At 35.4% G+C, this 17043-nt stretch overlaps 2 protein-coding genes across 2 annotated transcripts; one reads left to right on the forward strand and one right to left on the reverse strand.

Annotated features, from left to right (window-relative positions):
* Positions 1–8360: 8360 nt before the first annotated feature.
* Positions 8361–11578, forward strand: LOC104233018 (hydroxyphenylpyruvate reductase-like). The gene is made up of 3 exons (XM_009786326.2): positions 8361–8872; positions 9740–10990; positions 11288–11578. Exons 1-2 carry the CDS (start codon positions 8450–8452, stop codon positions 10256–10258), a joined length of 942 nt encoding a protein of 313 aa, XP_009784628.1. The 5' UTR covers positions 8361–8449; the 3' UTR covers positions 10259–10990; positions 11288–11578.
* LOC104233021 (pentatricopeptide repeat-containing protein At4g38150-like) lies at positions 10566–15686 on the reverse strand. The gene is made up of 3 exons (XM_070158715.1): positions 15582–15686; positions 12599–12696; positions 10566–11292 (listed from the first exon to the last, which is right to left on the reverse strand). Exons 1-3 carry the CDS (start codon positions 15684–15686, stop codon positions 10566–10568), a joined length of 930 nt encoding a protein of 309 aa, XP_070014816.1.
* Between the last annotated feature and the right edge of the window lie 1357 nt (positions 15687–17043).

Raw genomic sequence — 17043 nt, forward strand, 5'->3', positions numbered from 1 at the left:
CGAAACACACCCTAGGCCCCCGGGACCCCATCTAAACACATAAACAAGTTCTATAACCTAACACGGATTCACTCAGGGTCTCAAATCACATCAAACAATGCCAAAAATGCAAATCGCGCCATGAATCGAACGTATGAATTTTCAATCTTCCAACTTCTAAAACTTGCGCTGAAACCTATCAAACCAACCCGAAATGACGTCAAATTTTGCAAGCAAGTCCCAAATGACATAACGGAGCTGTTCCGATTCTTAGAATCACATTCCGACCCCGATATCATAAAAGTCAACTATTGGTCAAACTTCTCTATCTTCCAAACTTTAACTTTTCCAATCTTCGCCGAAATGCTTCAATTTAACCTACGGACTTCCAAATCCAAATCCGGACGCACACCTAAGTCCTGAATCGCCATGCAAAGCTGCTTACATAATCCAAAACTCATTCCGGAGCCGTTTACTCAAAAGTCAAATTCCGGTCAATTCTTACCGCTTAAACTTCCAAAACTGAAATCTTTCTTCCAATTTGACTCTGAATCATCCGGTAATTGAATTCAATAACGCATGCAAGTCGATACACATAATATGAATCTGCTCAAGACATTATGCCACTGAACGAAACTTAAATTCTCAAAACGACCGGTCGGGCCGTTACACAATGTATATGTGAAGTCCTATAACATGCCTTAATCAGAATCTTTGTCTTATAATTAATTAAGAATAATACATTTTTGCAAGAAATGTCCATGAACGCCCTGTAGTAATCTTCATATATGATTTCAATTTCTGAATATTTCAAACACAACTCCTCAAGCGCTTTATATCATTATGCAGTTTGTGAACAAGTTTAGTCCTTGGTGACATTTACTAGTAATATTCTTGTTGTTATCATTACAACTACTACTACTACTGATAAGTGGGTTGTTGATATGTCGAAAACATTGCTTGAAAACTAGGAATGGCAGCCCATGGGAAGAATTCCCGAAATCAAAAAATGTAGTTTCGGTCCTGCTTCATTAATGAATCTCTCAACAGAATTCTTGATCATGTCCACAACATCCTGCTGTACATACACGTATGCCTCCAAAGTAGATTTGCCATGCAAAAAAATGTGCTTGTAATCGTCAAAACCTGCCTGGTCCATAAAGATGATAGAACTTCGACCGCAATCATAAAAATAGAACCAATCCTTTTTCATGAAAGAGATTCAACAACGTTGTAGTCTGTGAGTGATAAGATTGATAGACGGTGGTATTCCATTTTTTATGAAGGAAAAGGGTCTCATGACGGTTGCTCCAACCGTCGTGTAACTTAGACCAAACTCAAAATCTGAACGATTTTGGGAGTATGGTTGAGGAGAAGGCACACCAAGAATATTGGCTAAATGATCAGATAAAGTGGAAGCGAAGTCGTTGTTGCCTAAACTATATATAGAAAAATATAAAGGTGGAAATTCATGCATGGCGAGCTCAAAACACAACACAAAATTGTTGCTCGCTAGATAAAGATAGTATAGTAAAATTATCGACTCCACAAGGATTGGATTTAAACAATGCTCTAGTAAATTCTGGTTTAATTGTTGTTCAGGATGATCAAAACTTGATTGGAATGATTACGAACTACGATTAACTACTAAAGTAAAGCAATTGACAATTGACTGCAACAAACAAGAGATTAGCAAAGTCGGTTTCTTATCAATGTGAGAAATAAGGATAATGACAGGATATGTGCAAGATAGCTATTTGGGATCCAACTCTATTTTAGTTCACTCTAATGTTCTAATGATTCTCAGAATTCACTCTACAATTAGTTCAAATGTGTAGTCAAGACTCCTCTCTCGATTAAATCTTAACTCTACGAGGTGAACTAATATAAACACTGTGAAAATATACAAGCATGTGTTAATGGATTAGTCTTCAGGAAAACGTCTCTCGAATATTCTCCTAACTTGATTTAATCAATAATTCAACAATATCTTTTGATTACTTAAGAGAATCATTGAATTAAACCAAACAAAATAATGCAAAGATAATCACCAAAATATTCCTCTTTCGATTAAATAAACTGGTGAATAAAGTTGCAACAATTCAAAGCTCCATAAATGAATTCAAGCAAAAAACTAGAGTTAAAATCCATAAATATCGATCAAAACACCATATCTATCAAACCCTAAGGGAAACTACTCTATAATCATAGAAAAAGTCATCACAAATATAATTAAAGAGTAAAAAAACATCAATCTAACGTTACAATCCAAACTCCCGTATTAAATTGATGAAAAGATGATGAAATCTTGTGTCTTGTAGCCTCCAATGCTCTCCCAAAACTTCCAAGGTCAAAAGTCCCTTCAGAAATGTCTTTTTGGTATATTTATACCATGTAGGAACGGGCCCGGACGAAACTACCCTTTTCAAGCCGAAACAAAAAAAATACTCTAAGAATTTTAAACACGCACGCCGCCCCATATGGGGTGCTATTGGGGAAGTTCAGAGAGTCATTTTAGACAGACAGCAGCACAAAGCACTACTGCGCCGCCCCATGCGGCACGACTGTGCATTTTTTATAGAGTAAAATTGCTTCTTCGATTTTTGATATCCAGACTTGGTCCTCGACCCCCGAACGCTCAAAATTATTCGATTTAGCTCCAGATTATGTTCTTAACTCGAAATCACTTCCTACAAGGCATAAAATACATAATAAGTACAATACACTAGCATTTAAGCTCAAACAGAAGTAAAATGCAGTAATTGGAGTGTAAACTATGACAAAAATATGGGTTTCTAGCCTAGTATCAACACCCCACACTTAAACCATTGATCGTTCTCGAGCAATCAAATTATACTTCACATAGAGACAACCTTCTTATCAAACAACTTCCCTTACTTATCATGCCAAGAATATTTAGAGCAGACTAAGAACCCTGTAATAACATACTAGCCTCAAGATTCGACTGAAAAACACCACGTATTTTTCTCAACCTGCTCACTTACTCTAACACTAAGGTCAAAGACTTTACCTTACCTTCGCAAATCATGTGCCCTTACACAAATAATAGAAAGTAGTTCCACATATAATAAAGTTCACGAATAATTAGGAAGAATTCACTCAATAAAATTCTTATGCCACAGAAGACGTACCATAGGCTTGCCCGTAGTGCAATACTCTACTGCTTAAGCTAATTCAGTCAAAGATCAAGTAGGACTTTATTTGTAATGTAGGTTGCGAGACGGGTATGATATAATTTAGATAATAGTGGTTACACCTCCCTGAGCACTTTGATACATATATATTAACAGTTCAAACCCCATACTTATGTGGAACTAAACCCCAATCTTCACATCATATTAACACCAAGCTCTCAATTTCTTTAAGTACAGACAAAGCAAGATTTACCACTAGCAAGGAATAATTTTCTTTATACTATATACAAACACCGTCATTTATTCTTTCTCTTTTTTTTTCAATTCCCTACAAGTGGCTCTCATAATTTGTTTTAAACAGTGCACCTTTCTCCTTTTTCAATAATTCCCCTCAAAAACCCGACCATACCTCAACTCAGCTTTTACAAGGTCATAACAAATTCAAGTGCTCAAGAGCAGTAAAAGATTCAAATAGATAGTCAATTCAGAACAAAATAGATCAGGCTTGTAGTGTGGTTTCCAAAAAAGTAGGATTACAGGATCAAAGGGGCTATTAGGATATACAACAGTTAGCCGGGTCATAAACATATAATTAGCTCAATAAAGAAATGCTTATATCACTTCCTAGACTGAACACGACTATTATTATGCTTTGTAAACATAGGGCAAGTTCTAAACATCAACTAACATGCACAGAATATGAACAAATACCTTACTCACACATTGGCACATAACTCACTTAGGATCGGAACTATCCTGACTCTCTAGTCAAATCAGTTAGGCAGAATCACAATCAAATAATTTAAGGCACTTATCTATGAATCAAGAACTGAGCCTAGGTGTCACAACTAAGGCACTTACTACTCTCAAGACAAAATAAAGTCAAGAAAATTCATGTCCATTTAATATCATAGCACAAGACTTCCTTATTTCTATCAAAAGAAAAACTAACTACACTCAGTTCAAGCAAAACCCTTGAAAAAGAATCGTGGCACAAAGAAAAACTAAAGGGGAATTGTTACACTACCTAAGAGAAACAAAATATTTTTTCTTTGACTTTGATCCCTCAAGAAGACAATCGAGGAAATCTATCATTGGAAAAAATCAATTTTTTTTCAATCAAAGGAAACGAAACAAACACACATTTATATATTTACATCTCTCACCCCACACTTTAAATTGTGGCATGTCCCCATGACACACAAATAAAAAGCAAGAGATTAAGGAAACTCCCCTTATTCATCTAATCGGGGTTGGAATCGAAGTCGGGATCTCTTTTGCATGCCCGACCCAGTGCACTCATCCATGCTGAGAGCTTCTTTTCAACCTTTTTTTGGGTATACCCTACACTTATCAGTTTTACTCTCTCCAAATCGCTCCTTTAGGGCCCCCCTTAATCCTTCCATTTTGAAGATCGCCCTTTCCTTCCCTACTCTGAGCATGAGCTGCCTTTTCTGAATGTTAAGAATTGCTCTTCCAGTAGCCAAGAAGGTTCTTCCTAAAATCAGAGAAACCGGGTTCTCCTCCATGTTCACCATAATGAAGTTCACATGGAACACAAATTTATCCACCCGAACTAGCACATCTTTCACTATTCCTTCAGGTATGATTGTGGTTTGATCCACTAGCTACAAGGACACAGGTATCGACTTGATTTCTCCAATCTCTCCCTCTAATTTTCTGAAAATAGACAAAGGCATAATATTAATAGAAGTACTTGAATCACACAAAGATTTTTCAAACTTAGTACTTCCTAAAGAGCATGATATAGTAAAACTCCATGGATCTCCACACTTTTGAGGGAGATTGTTTTGCAGAATGACATTATAATGCTCTATCAGCTTGACAGCCAATATCTCTTCCACTTTTCGTTTTTGGACAATATTTACTTAAAAAATTTAGCATAAGCTGGCATCTGTGATAACACCTCTGTGAAAGGTATATTCACATGCACATGTTTGAGCACTTCTAGAAAGCCCCTGAATTGTTTGTCCAGCTTCTCTCTTCTCTGCTTCTGCGGGAAAGGTAGAGCAGACATATATTTACTTTCTTCAGTCTGCTCATTTATTGCATTCTCATCTTTCTTCTTCTTTTGAGCTCTAGTATTTCCCTTCTTCTTCAGACCATCATCCACCATCCCTGCACCTTCTTGAATGTTGTCCTTTGTCTGCTCCTCCACAATCTCCACATATCTTCAATCAGCTCATTCTTTTGTTTTGCTCTGAGATCCTCCGATACGTGCCCACTACTCAAAGATACTGCATTTACATGTTTCTTTTGGATTTCTTTCAGTATCAGCAAGGAGAGTTTCTGGAACCCTCTCAGACAATAGATTAGCTAGTTGTCTCACCTGTATTTCCAAGTTTCGAATGGTCATGCCCTGTTCTGTGATAGCTACGCCATGAGTTTTAAACCTCTCATCTGGCTTAATAATAAAGACCTTCATCAGATCTTCCATGCTAGACTGATAAGACTGTGGAGAATGATATTGTTGCCTCTGTTGATTTTGAAAACCTGGAGCTCCCTGTCCCTGGGATCTGGAGTTACTTTGTTGCCCTGCATCTGCACTACCACCTGGTGAACTGCAAGAAAAACCTGGGTGCCTCTGCCCCATGGAAAATCAAGTGGGATGGGGGTTTAAGCCAGGCACTTAAATAAGGAACACAAATATTTATGGATACAAGCCCAAATAGATGCCGGAGAAATTTTGGAACCTAGCAGCGGTACTGGCACTCCCATTGGATCTGGTGGGGTTCTAAATTTTTACAACAATAGCTTCACCCCGCTTCTGGTAGTATACTACATTCCTATAACAAAGATAGAGATAGTGAAAATTCAGAAATATGGTCGTTGTCTGTAGCTTACCTTTTACTTTTCCTTCTCGCTTTGCTTTTGTGCATTAGATACAAAAAACTTATAATCCTGCTTTTCAAGGTTTTCCTAAGACCACAGTTAGAAATGATGTTTTTAAATTTCAAACTGAATATCTTCAGTATATTCATTGTGTATTTTTTCACTTAGATTGTAAAGTGTCTATCACATGTGATATAGATCGTAGCCCTAATGGTTGTGATTATTTAACTGTTATATGTCATTGGGTTGAGCATCACTAGAACATGCAAAAACGTATTATTGGTTATAAATTTGTTGATTCAAAATACACTGGATCATATATTGCAACAATAGTTCTACAAATAGTAGATTTTTATGGGCTCATTGATAAAGTTTTAACTATCACGTTAGATAATGCTTCTGCTAACACAACTGCAACAAATAGCTTAAAAGTTAGTCTTTGTCCAATTAATCCAGCAATTTTCCATGTTAAATGTGCAGACTATATTTTTAACTTGGTTGTTAAAGATGGTATTAATTTATTTTTTGAGGCTTGTAGTAAAGTACAACATGCTTGCGGCTATATTTTTCGTGCTAATAAAGCGAGTAGACTTTGTGAGTTTGCACAACAATATGCTAGTGCTAACCTTCCATATAGAAAAATTGCAAAAGATGTTTGTACTAGGTAGAATTCTACTTATAAAATGCTTAAAGCTGCTTATGATTATCGGATGCCTATACAAAAGGTATTATTAAAGCTTACTAAACTTTTAGTAAATTTTTATTATGCTACAAAATAATTTTCTGGTATATATTATCCTACAGTTACACAAATATTATGGTATATTTGTGGAATTTCTTATGTATTTGGTAAGTATAAAACAAATTTAACTTATGCATCGGCCATTAATGAATTGATTGCCAAATTTAAAAAGTATTTTTTTCTATTCCCCAAGTTTATTTAATTTCTATTATACTTAACCCATCTTTAAAATTAAGAGGTGCAAAGGGACTTGTTCGTAATATTTATGAGAATTTAGGAATTCAAGAAAATGAACAACTATTTCTCGAAAACTGCCAAGCTAACATTTATTCTTATGATAGATCAATGTTTGATAGTTATAAATCTATGGCAACAATAGGTGGTAAAAATGCTCCTACTATTTCTAAGGCTAGAGTAGAAGTTCTATGGGAAAGTATGGAAGATATAACGGGTTTTGATTCCTCTATTGATGATGAATTTGATTCTTATCTTGATTAGGGATTGGAATGAACAAACAACTTTTGGCATGGTAGAGGGAACGTGGCAAGGCATTTCCAACACTTTCAATAATGGCCCGAGATATACTAGCTATTCAGGCATCATCAGTAGCATCAGAGAGTGCTTTTAGCGCGGCAAGATTTCAAATTGGAGATCATATACCTTCATTAGCGGAGGACAGCCTAGAGATTTCCGTCTTATTCAGAGATTGGATTAATTCAGTAAGAAGAAATCTTGATTTTGAAAATTAACCACTAGGGAAGAAGAAGAATGGAATGAGATATTTAGTACTAGGAGCGATGACGTCATGGAACATAAATCAACATTGTCAATTCCATAACAATGTCCGAGAGAAATTACAGATAAGTTGCAACGAAGCTATATAGGAGCTTACAAATATTAGTATGACAATTTGTAATTGGCTACTAAGAGGCCTAGTTCAAACAGAACCTTTCCTAGAAGATGGTTGCGTAGATTAAGTGCTCTTCATATGTGAAATTTGAAAGTTCTATTAATAAAATAAAATATTTTATCCTTGAATTTTTTTTTTTGAATTGTCTTAACACTCTTACTTAGTTACTTTATAGCTTGAAATTATATTTAATAAATTACAAGTCTATTATAATTACTAAAATATTTTGTTACAATTCTTTTATTTTAATATTTTATAATTCTTTACTTAGTTTCTAACTTTCTTTATAATTTATTAAGTTTTAAGTTTATTAAATAAGTAAAAAAAACTAGCCGATGCAAATTTTAAAAACTTAGTCAGTGTCAACTTGTAAAAAATAACCATTGCTATTTATAAAAAAAATTAGCCGTTGCCAAATTTAATGTTTAAATAATTAATTTTTTAAAAAAGGACCACTTAGGGCAACGAACTGTCCCGTTCCGTCCCATCTCGTTTGTTAGTGGGACGGGATGGGCCTATCGGGTCGGCCTGTTTATCCTGTCCCGTTAAGGTCCGTCCCGCCATCGTCCCGGTTAAATGTCGTTTCGTCCTGTCCCGTTGGACAGCCTTAGTGGTGAATATAGACCGGTGAATGTGAAGGAAAAAAAAAAAAGTCAATTTACAATTTACATGATTGTACACGTACGTGAGAGGCTGAGGCCTGAGAGCCACCAAATTCTACTATCAAAAGATAAGTTGTAAGAAATCTGTCAAAGTCTTCCGTATATTTCTGACACCAACCTCTTAGGGAAGAAAAATTAGAACAAGAAAATGGAAACCATAGGAGTACTAATGGCATGTTCAATGTCATCATACTTAGAACAAGAACTTGACAAGCGATTCAACCTCTTACGTTACTGGAACTTCTCCGACAAGAAAGAATTCATCAACAACTACTCGCATTTAATACGCGCTGTTGTGGGTCACGCTGCTGCTGCTGCTGGTGCTGAACTTATCGAGGCGTTGCCTAAGCTAGAAATTGTGTCCAGTTTCAGTGTTGGATTGGATAAGACTGATTTGAACAAGTGTAAAGAGAAGGGTATTAGAGTGACAAATACACCTCATGTGTTAACTGATGATGTTGCTGACCTTGCTATTGGATTAATGTTGGCTGTGCTTAGGAGGATTTGCGAGTGTGATCGCTATGTTAAGAAGAGATTGTGGAAAGCTGGTGACTTCAAGTTGACTTCTAAGGTTTGTATTCCTCTCGAATCTTGGAGTATTCATGTTTGTTTTAGAACACAATATAGCATAGTTTCCCTTATGGGTGCCAATTTGAGCCCAAAACCATTTGACTCGTTGAACGCCCCCAAAGTTGAATTGGTCATTGACCCGCCCATTTGTTGAACTCGGCCCATCTTGGCCCAAACCATTTCAGCACATCTAAAGTTGGGCTGATTTTTAGTCCAAATTGATCCATGAGTAACCTTACTAAAATTTCTTTAAAATAATTTTTTTTTTTGAAATATTATATATGACCATAAAAAAAAAAAGTCTTATTTGATAATTAAACAATTCATAAGAAAATAATACACATTAATTAAAGTTTGACCCAAATTTTAGCTCATCTCAGCCAAAGTAACTTTTGGGCGGGTCAATAGCGCGCCCATTAATTGACTCAGCCTATTTTAACCCGCTAAAAAAAAGCACAACTTGCCCATTTGACACCCCTAGTTTCCCGTTTGTAGATTTGGCCATATCATTAAGTGTAATATAACTCAACCGTTGGCGTCTTTAGCATAGTGACAATTAAGCAGCAATTTCTCAGCTTATTCAGTTTCTCTTCTGAATGAAGTGTCAAAGGCATTGTATCAACCTGTTATGTGCGACATGGGCTTTGTTTTAAGTTATAAGTTGTAATTTTGGAGTTTCTGTTTCTGGATGTTGTGAAAACTATCGTACATCATCTTTGTATTAATGTAAACGCGTGGCGCTTCAAAAGGTAATTTTTGGGACATATGGGAATTTTTCTCTTTTCTGTTACGGCACCAATTTGCATAACCACCTGAGCAGAGAGATGTACACTAACATTTACCTGATTCATCGCTCTCTCTTTTGCAGTTTAGTGGCAAAACAGTTGGTATAATAGGATTAGGGAGGATTGGCTTAGCAATTGCAAAGAGAGCAGAAGCTTTTGGTTGTCTAATCAGTTACTACGCGAGAGCAGAAAAACCAGATACAAATTACAAGTATTATCCAACTGTAGTCCAGTTGGCTACTAACTGTGAGATCCTAGTCGTGGCATGTGCACTAACTCCTGAGACTCGTTACATTGTCAACCACGAAGTAATTGATGCATTAGGTGCAAAGGGAATTCTTATCAATATCGGAAGGGGTCCTCATGTTGACGAAAAAGAACTAGTATCTGCTCTTCTTGATGGTCGATTAGGAGGCACTGGCCTTGACGTGTTTGAGAATGAACCTGAAGTACCTGAGCAGTTATTTGGGCTTGAGAATGTAGTCCTGTTGCCTCATGTAGCCAGTGGCATAAAGGAAATGCGCAAGGAAATGGCTGACATTGTTATTGGAAACTTAGAAGCTCACTTTCAGAACAAACCATTGTTAACTCCAGTGGCTTAGGAATGTAACTAACATTTGTTTGTCATGGTTGTCTGGAGGTTAGCTACATGTTGATGTAAATTTTGTTTCCCTATATGTAAAGGGGTCTTGACGTAATTGGTAAAGTTGTTGCCATGTGACCTAGAGGTCCTGCAATAGACTTGATCGGTCCTCCAATGACTTGTTTAATTTGTACAAAGCTTTTATATTCGGCAACAGTCCAAATAGGCTCTACGAAACTGAATTTTTGAATAACATGATAATACTCATACACAGCTTGTCCATATGTTGATTGAACTCTAGAATTTCCATTTGGAAAAAACGCACCTTAAAATAGAGATTGCCTCTGTGAAGCTTTCTTCCCCAGTATTGCCTCCCAAACCAGAGGCAAGAATGGCCCTTTCTTGTCCAAATATTCCCTAACAGCTTTCTCATCAAGGATAAAACCCTTGTGCCTCACCGCTTTAATCATGCTTTGGGCGTCTTCCAGACTCTTCTCTTTGCAATACCCATCGACCAAACCTACAAAGGTCGTCATGTTGGGGGACTGTCCAGCCTCTAACATCTCCAAGCAAAACTCGAGGGCGTCCTCTAATCTCTTGCCCTGACAGAGCCCCCGGATTAAGCTACTGTAACTAAAAGCATTAGGAATAATGCCATTGCCTTGCATTTTCCGGAAGATCCTCACAGCATCATCATATTTGTGGGCTTTACAAAAGCCTTCTACCACAGCAGTGTAGATAACAACTTCAGGTATGGCACCCTTTTCACGCATCCGACCAAATAGCTTCATGGCTTCCTGGACCAAGCCGTCCTTGCAAAGCCCATCAAGCATAGCTACAGCATTGGGTATTAGGCCAGTTTCTTTCATTTTCTTGAATATTTCATCTGAATCTTCTGGTGGAGCTGGAGGTGACTCGGAAGCAGGAGTGTCACTCCGTGCAGGATTGGTGTTTGGATTTTCATCTTTATGATCAAATCCAAGCTGAAACCTTTTCAGAAAATCTTGGTTATCCAGGGACTTGATTTGATTTTCATTATTCTGACCAGGTCTTCTAAAAGTTGTAGAATGGGTGGGGTTGCTGCTGCTGGGGCGTTGTCTTTAGGATGGATTGAGGGGCCTTCTGGAATCAGCTCTTAAGGGCCTATTCGGTATAGGCTCAGGAGGAGGAGGGTAGTTGGACTGAGTGGATTCATCAGGGTATTTGTTAGAGCTGCTAAACGAGGGTAATGTTGTTGAGGAAAGTGTCTCGTTTACTTTCACCTTAGGAGAGCAGAGACTGCTGTAATATTTCCAATAAATGTTAATACCCTTCTTTCTCAATAATGTTGTTCTCATAATGTTTATGTACTCGTTCAAAATAGCACCAGGTGTTACTTAGTTATTCAAGGCTTCATACTGCACAATCAGAGGCGAACCCAGGATGTTAAGGTCGAGGGTGTACTTTTGGATTCAACTAAAATCTGTTTCGTATAAAGGGTGCACACTACTAATATATCACTATTTTCTAAGGATATAATATATACATGGAATTTTTGCCGAACTTTACGGGTGCCGGGGACCCCCTCTCGTTATAGCATAGGTCCCCTCTGTGCACAATCAAAGACATTAATTATGAACTTTCTTTTACTCTACACCTAAAAAGAGCAGCAGAAGAGTATATGGCGATGGTAAAAGCGTCGGAGATCAACGGCCAAGACAGAAACAATGAGCAATACACACAATCAATAAGCTAGTGCCAATAGCAGATAAGTTCACATCCAACAAAAACATGAATATGGATATACCAATATAATCTCTTGAAACTGTTAGAAACAAAAATAATCACTTATGATTCCACTGCTTACTTTACAAGTGATTTGTATCCACTTAATAAATCAATCAATCGATCATACCTCAATTAGCTACACGAATCCTGTGGATCCATTCTACTCTATTTTGTACTTATTTTATTCCAATACTAAATGCTTTGTCTTCTAAGATCTCATGCTCATTTTAATGAATGTAGTGATTTCTACAGCACCATTTGTTTCAAATTCATTAGCTTATCTTCTCACTAAACCCGACGCCAACTATTTAGCACTACTCCGTTCTTATCATCTGCTTCTCATAAATTTCTACCATCTGCTTGTTCATATGCTAGACATGATACAATTTGTTACACCGCACTCACTAATATTTACTCTCTCACTCCCAATTTGTTTGGCAACTTTTGCTTATCAAGAGTCAAATTGACTAATTCTCTGAGCTAAATCCGGACAAGATTAATTTATTTTTTTCAAAAGATTCAGACTCAAATATTAGTTTGCAATTCTCCTCGTATAAAAAATATATGTTTCAAAATAATGGACTAAGTTCACCTCAAAAGGCCAAATGTGCCTAACAAATCCCTATGGAGAAATACTACTGGAAATTTATTGCTCCTAGTTGCTAAAGATATCAAGTTCTCAAACATACACTGGATACATGAGGCACTTTAAATAATTAGAAATCTCCAATTCCTTATTGGATATAGAAAGATTTGGTAAAATGATTTGAAACTCGTTTTTCTTCCAACAATAAAAAATTTTCTTTATGAGTTGCCCAAAAAAAAATTATTTCATCTTTGTGACTCATGAGAAAGAGGAATACAGAAAGAACAAAAGAAAGAAGAAAGAAGTGAGCATTAAGTTACAGGCTTAATGCTGAATTTCGCCACAGAAAGAGATTACAAGGAGTTCGCCGTTTGGAGGAACTGAAGCAGCAGTAGGAAATGTTTGCGTATAATCCAAAACTGAAATACTATGTAAATAGTGTTGGATTTGGGCCAATATGCGTGAGCCTGTGCACAAATAGCCCCTTTTGTTATGTTTTATGGGGGATTTGCATCTATACTCGGCTTTTGGGTCACGTTTTAACTTGTGTCCGCTTTGCAAAAGAAATTGCAAGCATACTCACTTTTTCGCGTAACTTCAGCATACAGAGCTCAAGTAGCAAAGGCAATCACGCAAAACTTCAGCATTCTAGTAGACGGGCCTGAAGTAGCAATGGCAGTGCTGAAGTTTTTTTGTCCTAGATAAGATGCTGAAATTATTTAGTTCATTTGTAAAAACTTAAGCACTAAAATAGCTGAAGTTTTTTTGTCCTGTATTCATTAGTTTTGTCATAAAGTTTTTTCAAAAACTTCAGCAGAAGATGCTGAAGTTATTTAGTTCATTTGTAAAAACTTCAGCACTAAATAAGCTGAAGTTTTTTTGTCTTGGGTAAGCTTTTTCAAAAACTTCAGCAGAAGATGCTGAAGTTATTTAGTTCATTTGTAAAAACTTCAGCACTATATAAGCTGAAGTAATATTTTGCAGGAAGAGTGAAATATAAATGGCAAAGCTTAAGTTCTATCTGTAAAAATCGAATCAGCACCGAAACATTTCACAAATTTCAAGTCACTTGGCGAAAAATTCCAACAATTTCATCATTTTCTCCTTCCTAACATCAGCAAATTTAGTGATCTGTTGAGGGGAGAGAATCTCTGTCATACAAATTTTCTTCATAAAAATCCAGTACTTGCTATAGTCCAAAGTGGAAAACAATGTGTCTTCGTAAATTTGGTACTCTAAGGGCCAAATTCTGGCCTAGCAGCAAACTTGACATCATTGGTCTTAAAAATTTCTTTTGTTATAGCGCCATTCGACACTGCAGCACATTAAGAACTTTACCGTTCAGACAGATACAAAGGCAAGAGAACTGTGATCCTCCTCCTCAGTCCTCTCCTTAAATAAAAAAACTTATATTATTCTCCCGATTTGTTAGTATTACTATTCTACAGAATTAATCATAGTGTCTTTCAGTTGTTAATAGAAGAAGAAGAAGAAGAAGAAGAAGAAGAAGAAGAAGAAGAAGAAGAAGAAGAAGAAAAAGAAGAAAACGAAGGAGGAGGAGACAGGGGCTGAAGTTGTTTAAAAACTGGGTACAAGTTAAAAATAAAATAAAAATGAGTATAGGTTAAATGGGGGCGACCAAATAGGGTGCCCCGTGCAATTTTTAAGTTTTATATCTATTTAAAAAATATTACAAATATTTTTAATGTCGTACTTATTCTTAATAGTTTTATTCTGCTTTTATATAGTTTTTTGGTACTGTTCTTTTATCTATATTTTCATTATTATAGTGCTTATACTTTCCTGAGTCGAAGGTCTATTGAAAACAACATATTTATCTTTACAAGATAAGGGTAAGATGTACGTATACACTACCCTTCCCAGATCTTACGTGTAGGATAATATTGAGTATATTGTTATTGTTGTTAAAAATATACAAATATAATCCATGCGCTGCACAACAAATAAAGATGGAAAATGACGCTACCATTTTGGACAATTTTAGACAAAGTTTGGTCATATATATTATTTTAATAGTTCGACTACAACTTTAGACCGTTTCGGACAACTTTAGTCATAAATTATAAATTGTATCTTTATAGTTGCTCTTTATGCTGGAACTTTTTCGGTAGTTCCAGCATTATAAATTGTTTCGGTATAATGTTGGAACTTTTTCTGGTTTTAAAGGGTATTTTTGTTCGGATTTTATTTTCATATAAAAAATGACTAAATTTTAAAATTTTCATAAAGTACTATCTTTTTGTGGTAATTAGCTATCTATAGATATCGTTTGTTATATTACGGATTGTAGATACATTTTCTGTTGTTATAAGTTGTATTAGATGTATTTAAGCTACTGTATTCATGAATACAATAGCAAAAATAGGCGTGAATCAGGGAAGTCCAACTAATCAGTTGTTGTATTCGAGTGTATTCAACTGTATTCATAGCGTGAAACATGGGATTACAGCTGGATAAATTATTGTATTCGACTGTATTCACGGCGTGAAACAGGGAATTACACTGTTTTTAAACGGAAAGTGAATCAATTAACATAATAGACTCCTAATATTACTCAACAAACTCAATTACAACACACAACTTTTGTATTTCCAGTTATAAAAAAGATTCTCAACCGAAAAATACCCCAAAAACATAGAAATCTTCGGAGAAATTATATAATACATCTGAATACATAAATTATATTAATTAAAAAAATATATCAATACATTCATGGCATATAGCGAGACAGTGAATACAATGAAATACATAAAATACAACGGGATACATTGAAATACAATGAAAAAAAGGCAGTGAATACAATGAAATACATGGAATACAACGAGATACATTGAACTACAATGAAAAAAAATGAATACAATGAAATACATAAAAATACAGTATGATACATTGAAAATACATTGAAATATATCAACAGAAAATCAAGTTGCTCAGTCCCAAACTCCGTCGTCTTTGTTCAAGAACAAACCCTAATTTCCGGCGAATCCGCCGTCGAGCAACAAAATAATCCACCTAGTATCCGGTCTACTATATCGTCTTCCACTTCGATTAAGACCTTGTCATCGATGACCATTGACAATTTCGTGCTTATTGTTTTCTTGATCTCACGTCGAGCAAATGGGTATTCAATCGGCTTGAATTGTATGGTATCGTCCACTGAACTGACGAGTTCATGAGGAACTGATGCAACTGAGAATCGCCTGTTTTCAAGGCCGTGTTCTTCTTCGTGCTCAACAGTTAGATCACTCGAATTGAAATTTTGAGATTGAGCATCATGTTTTCAGCGAATGGAGAAGAGAATGACATGTATCAAAGTAGAGAGAGAAAGGAAATAGTGTAACTGAATAGCGTATTTAGTGGCTTAACGGTAGGAAATAACTAAAATTAGATATTTTCCTATAAATATTAAAAGGTATCTATAGAATATAATTTTTTAAAATGGTATTTCTTTAAAATAAATAAGTTAATCTTTGCTATAAGAGATAAAAATTCTTTTTTTTTCTTTCCAAACTTAAAGGATGCTTTTTGGATTGAGATTTTTTCTTTCCTATACCATATATGAAACCTTATTACCAAAAATGTGCATAGTTTCTAATTTACCCGCCTTGTCCATATTTTTTCTACAGTTATTATCAATCATTAAATACTAATTAATAGTAGCTGAATCTTCCTAATTTGTCGAGCTAAAATTTAGGAATAGAATCTTCTAAAAAGATTTGGCGTAAATCAGATCAAATCATATCACGGAAATCCTTTATCTTCAATTTATAATCAAATTTTGTTCTTCGATATTCTCACAATCGCTACAAATCAAAATCTCAGTTTGTCATTAAATCAAAATCGCTACAAATCCACCATTGACAACCATTAAAAAGTTTGAAAGCTTTGAATTCAAATTTGGGTTTCCAAAAATCATTATTTGTTTGGATTGGGTGTTGTTGAAATAATTGGGAATATGGTTTGGAGTTTATATCTCAATTTTGAGGGGTTTTGGTGAAGATTAGACTTGATTTTGACTGAATTTCAGATTGAAACTCGAAGAAGAAGAAGACATATTGCAGAAATTGTAGATAAATTGTAGATATTTTGTAGATTATTTGTATTCTGATTGTAGATGCTTTATTTTCTGTTTTCACAAATAAAAAAACGACTAAACTTCTACAAATCTTTTGAAAAAACGCAATTATGTCAAAAATCCCAATTATGCTACAATTGAATGAGAATTGGGATATTAAAATTCAATGTACCCAGTTTGTAAATAATTTGTAGATTTTCAACATAGATTGTAGTTTAATTGTAGTATAAATGTAGTAATTATGTAGATACCCTTACAAATAATACTGCTTTATACATACTTAAATTGATTTGTAGTATATTTGTAGAATTTTTGTAGAAAATTTGTAGATGAAGAGAAAAATTTTGTAGTCAAC

Source organism: Nicotiana sylvestris, chromosome 10, assembly GCF_000393655.2.
Source record: "Nicotiana sylvestris chromosome 10, ASM39365v2, whole genome shotgun sequence".
NCBI classification, from domain to species: Eukaryota; Viridiplantae; Streptophyta; class Magnoliopsida; order Solanales; family Solanaceae; genus Nicotiana; species Nicotiana sylvestris.

Excerpts from the sequence above, each read along its gene's own strand:
- LOC104233018 (XM_009786326.2), top strand. The coding sequence starts at position 8,450 with ATGGAAACCATAGGAGTACTAATGGCATGTTCAATGTCATCATACTTA. Across the intron at positions 8,873-9,739 it reads ACTTCAAGTTGACTTCTAAG|TTTAGTGGCAAAACAGTTGG; the intron begins GTTTGTATTCCT and ends TCTCTTTTGCAG.
- LOC104233021 (XM_070158715.1), bottom strand. The coding sequence starts at position 15,686 with ATGGTCATCGATGACAAGGTCTTAATCGAAGTGGAAGACGATATAGTA. Across the intron at positions 12,697-15,581 it reads CGGATTCGCCGGAAATTAGG|TGTATGTTTGAGAACTTGAT; the intron begins GTTTGTTCTTGA and ends TCATGTATCCAG. Across the intron at positions 11,293-12,598 it reads GGCACATTTGGCCTTTTGAG|AAGACCTGGTCAGAATAATG; the intron begins GTGAACTTAGTC and ends TACAACTTTTAG.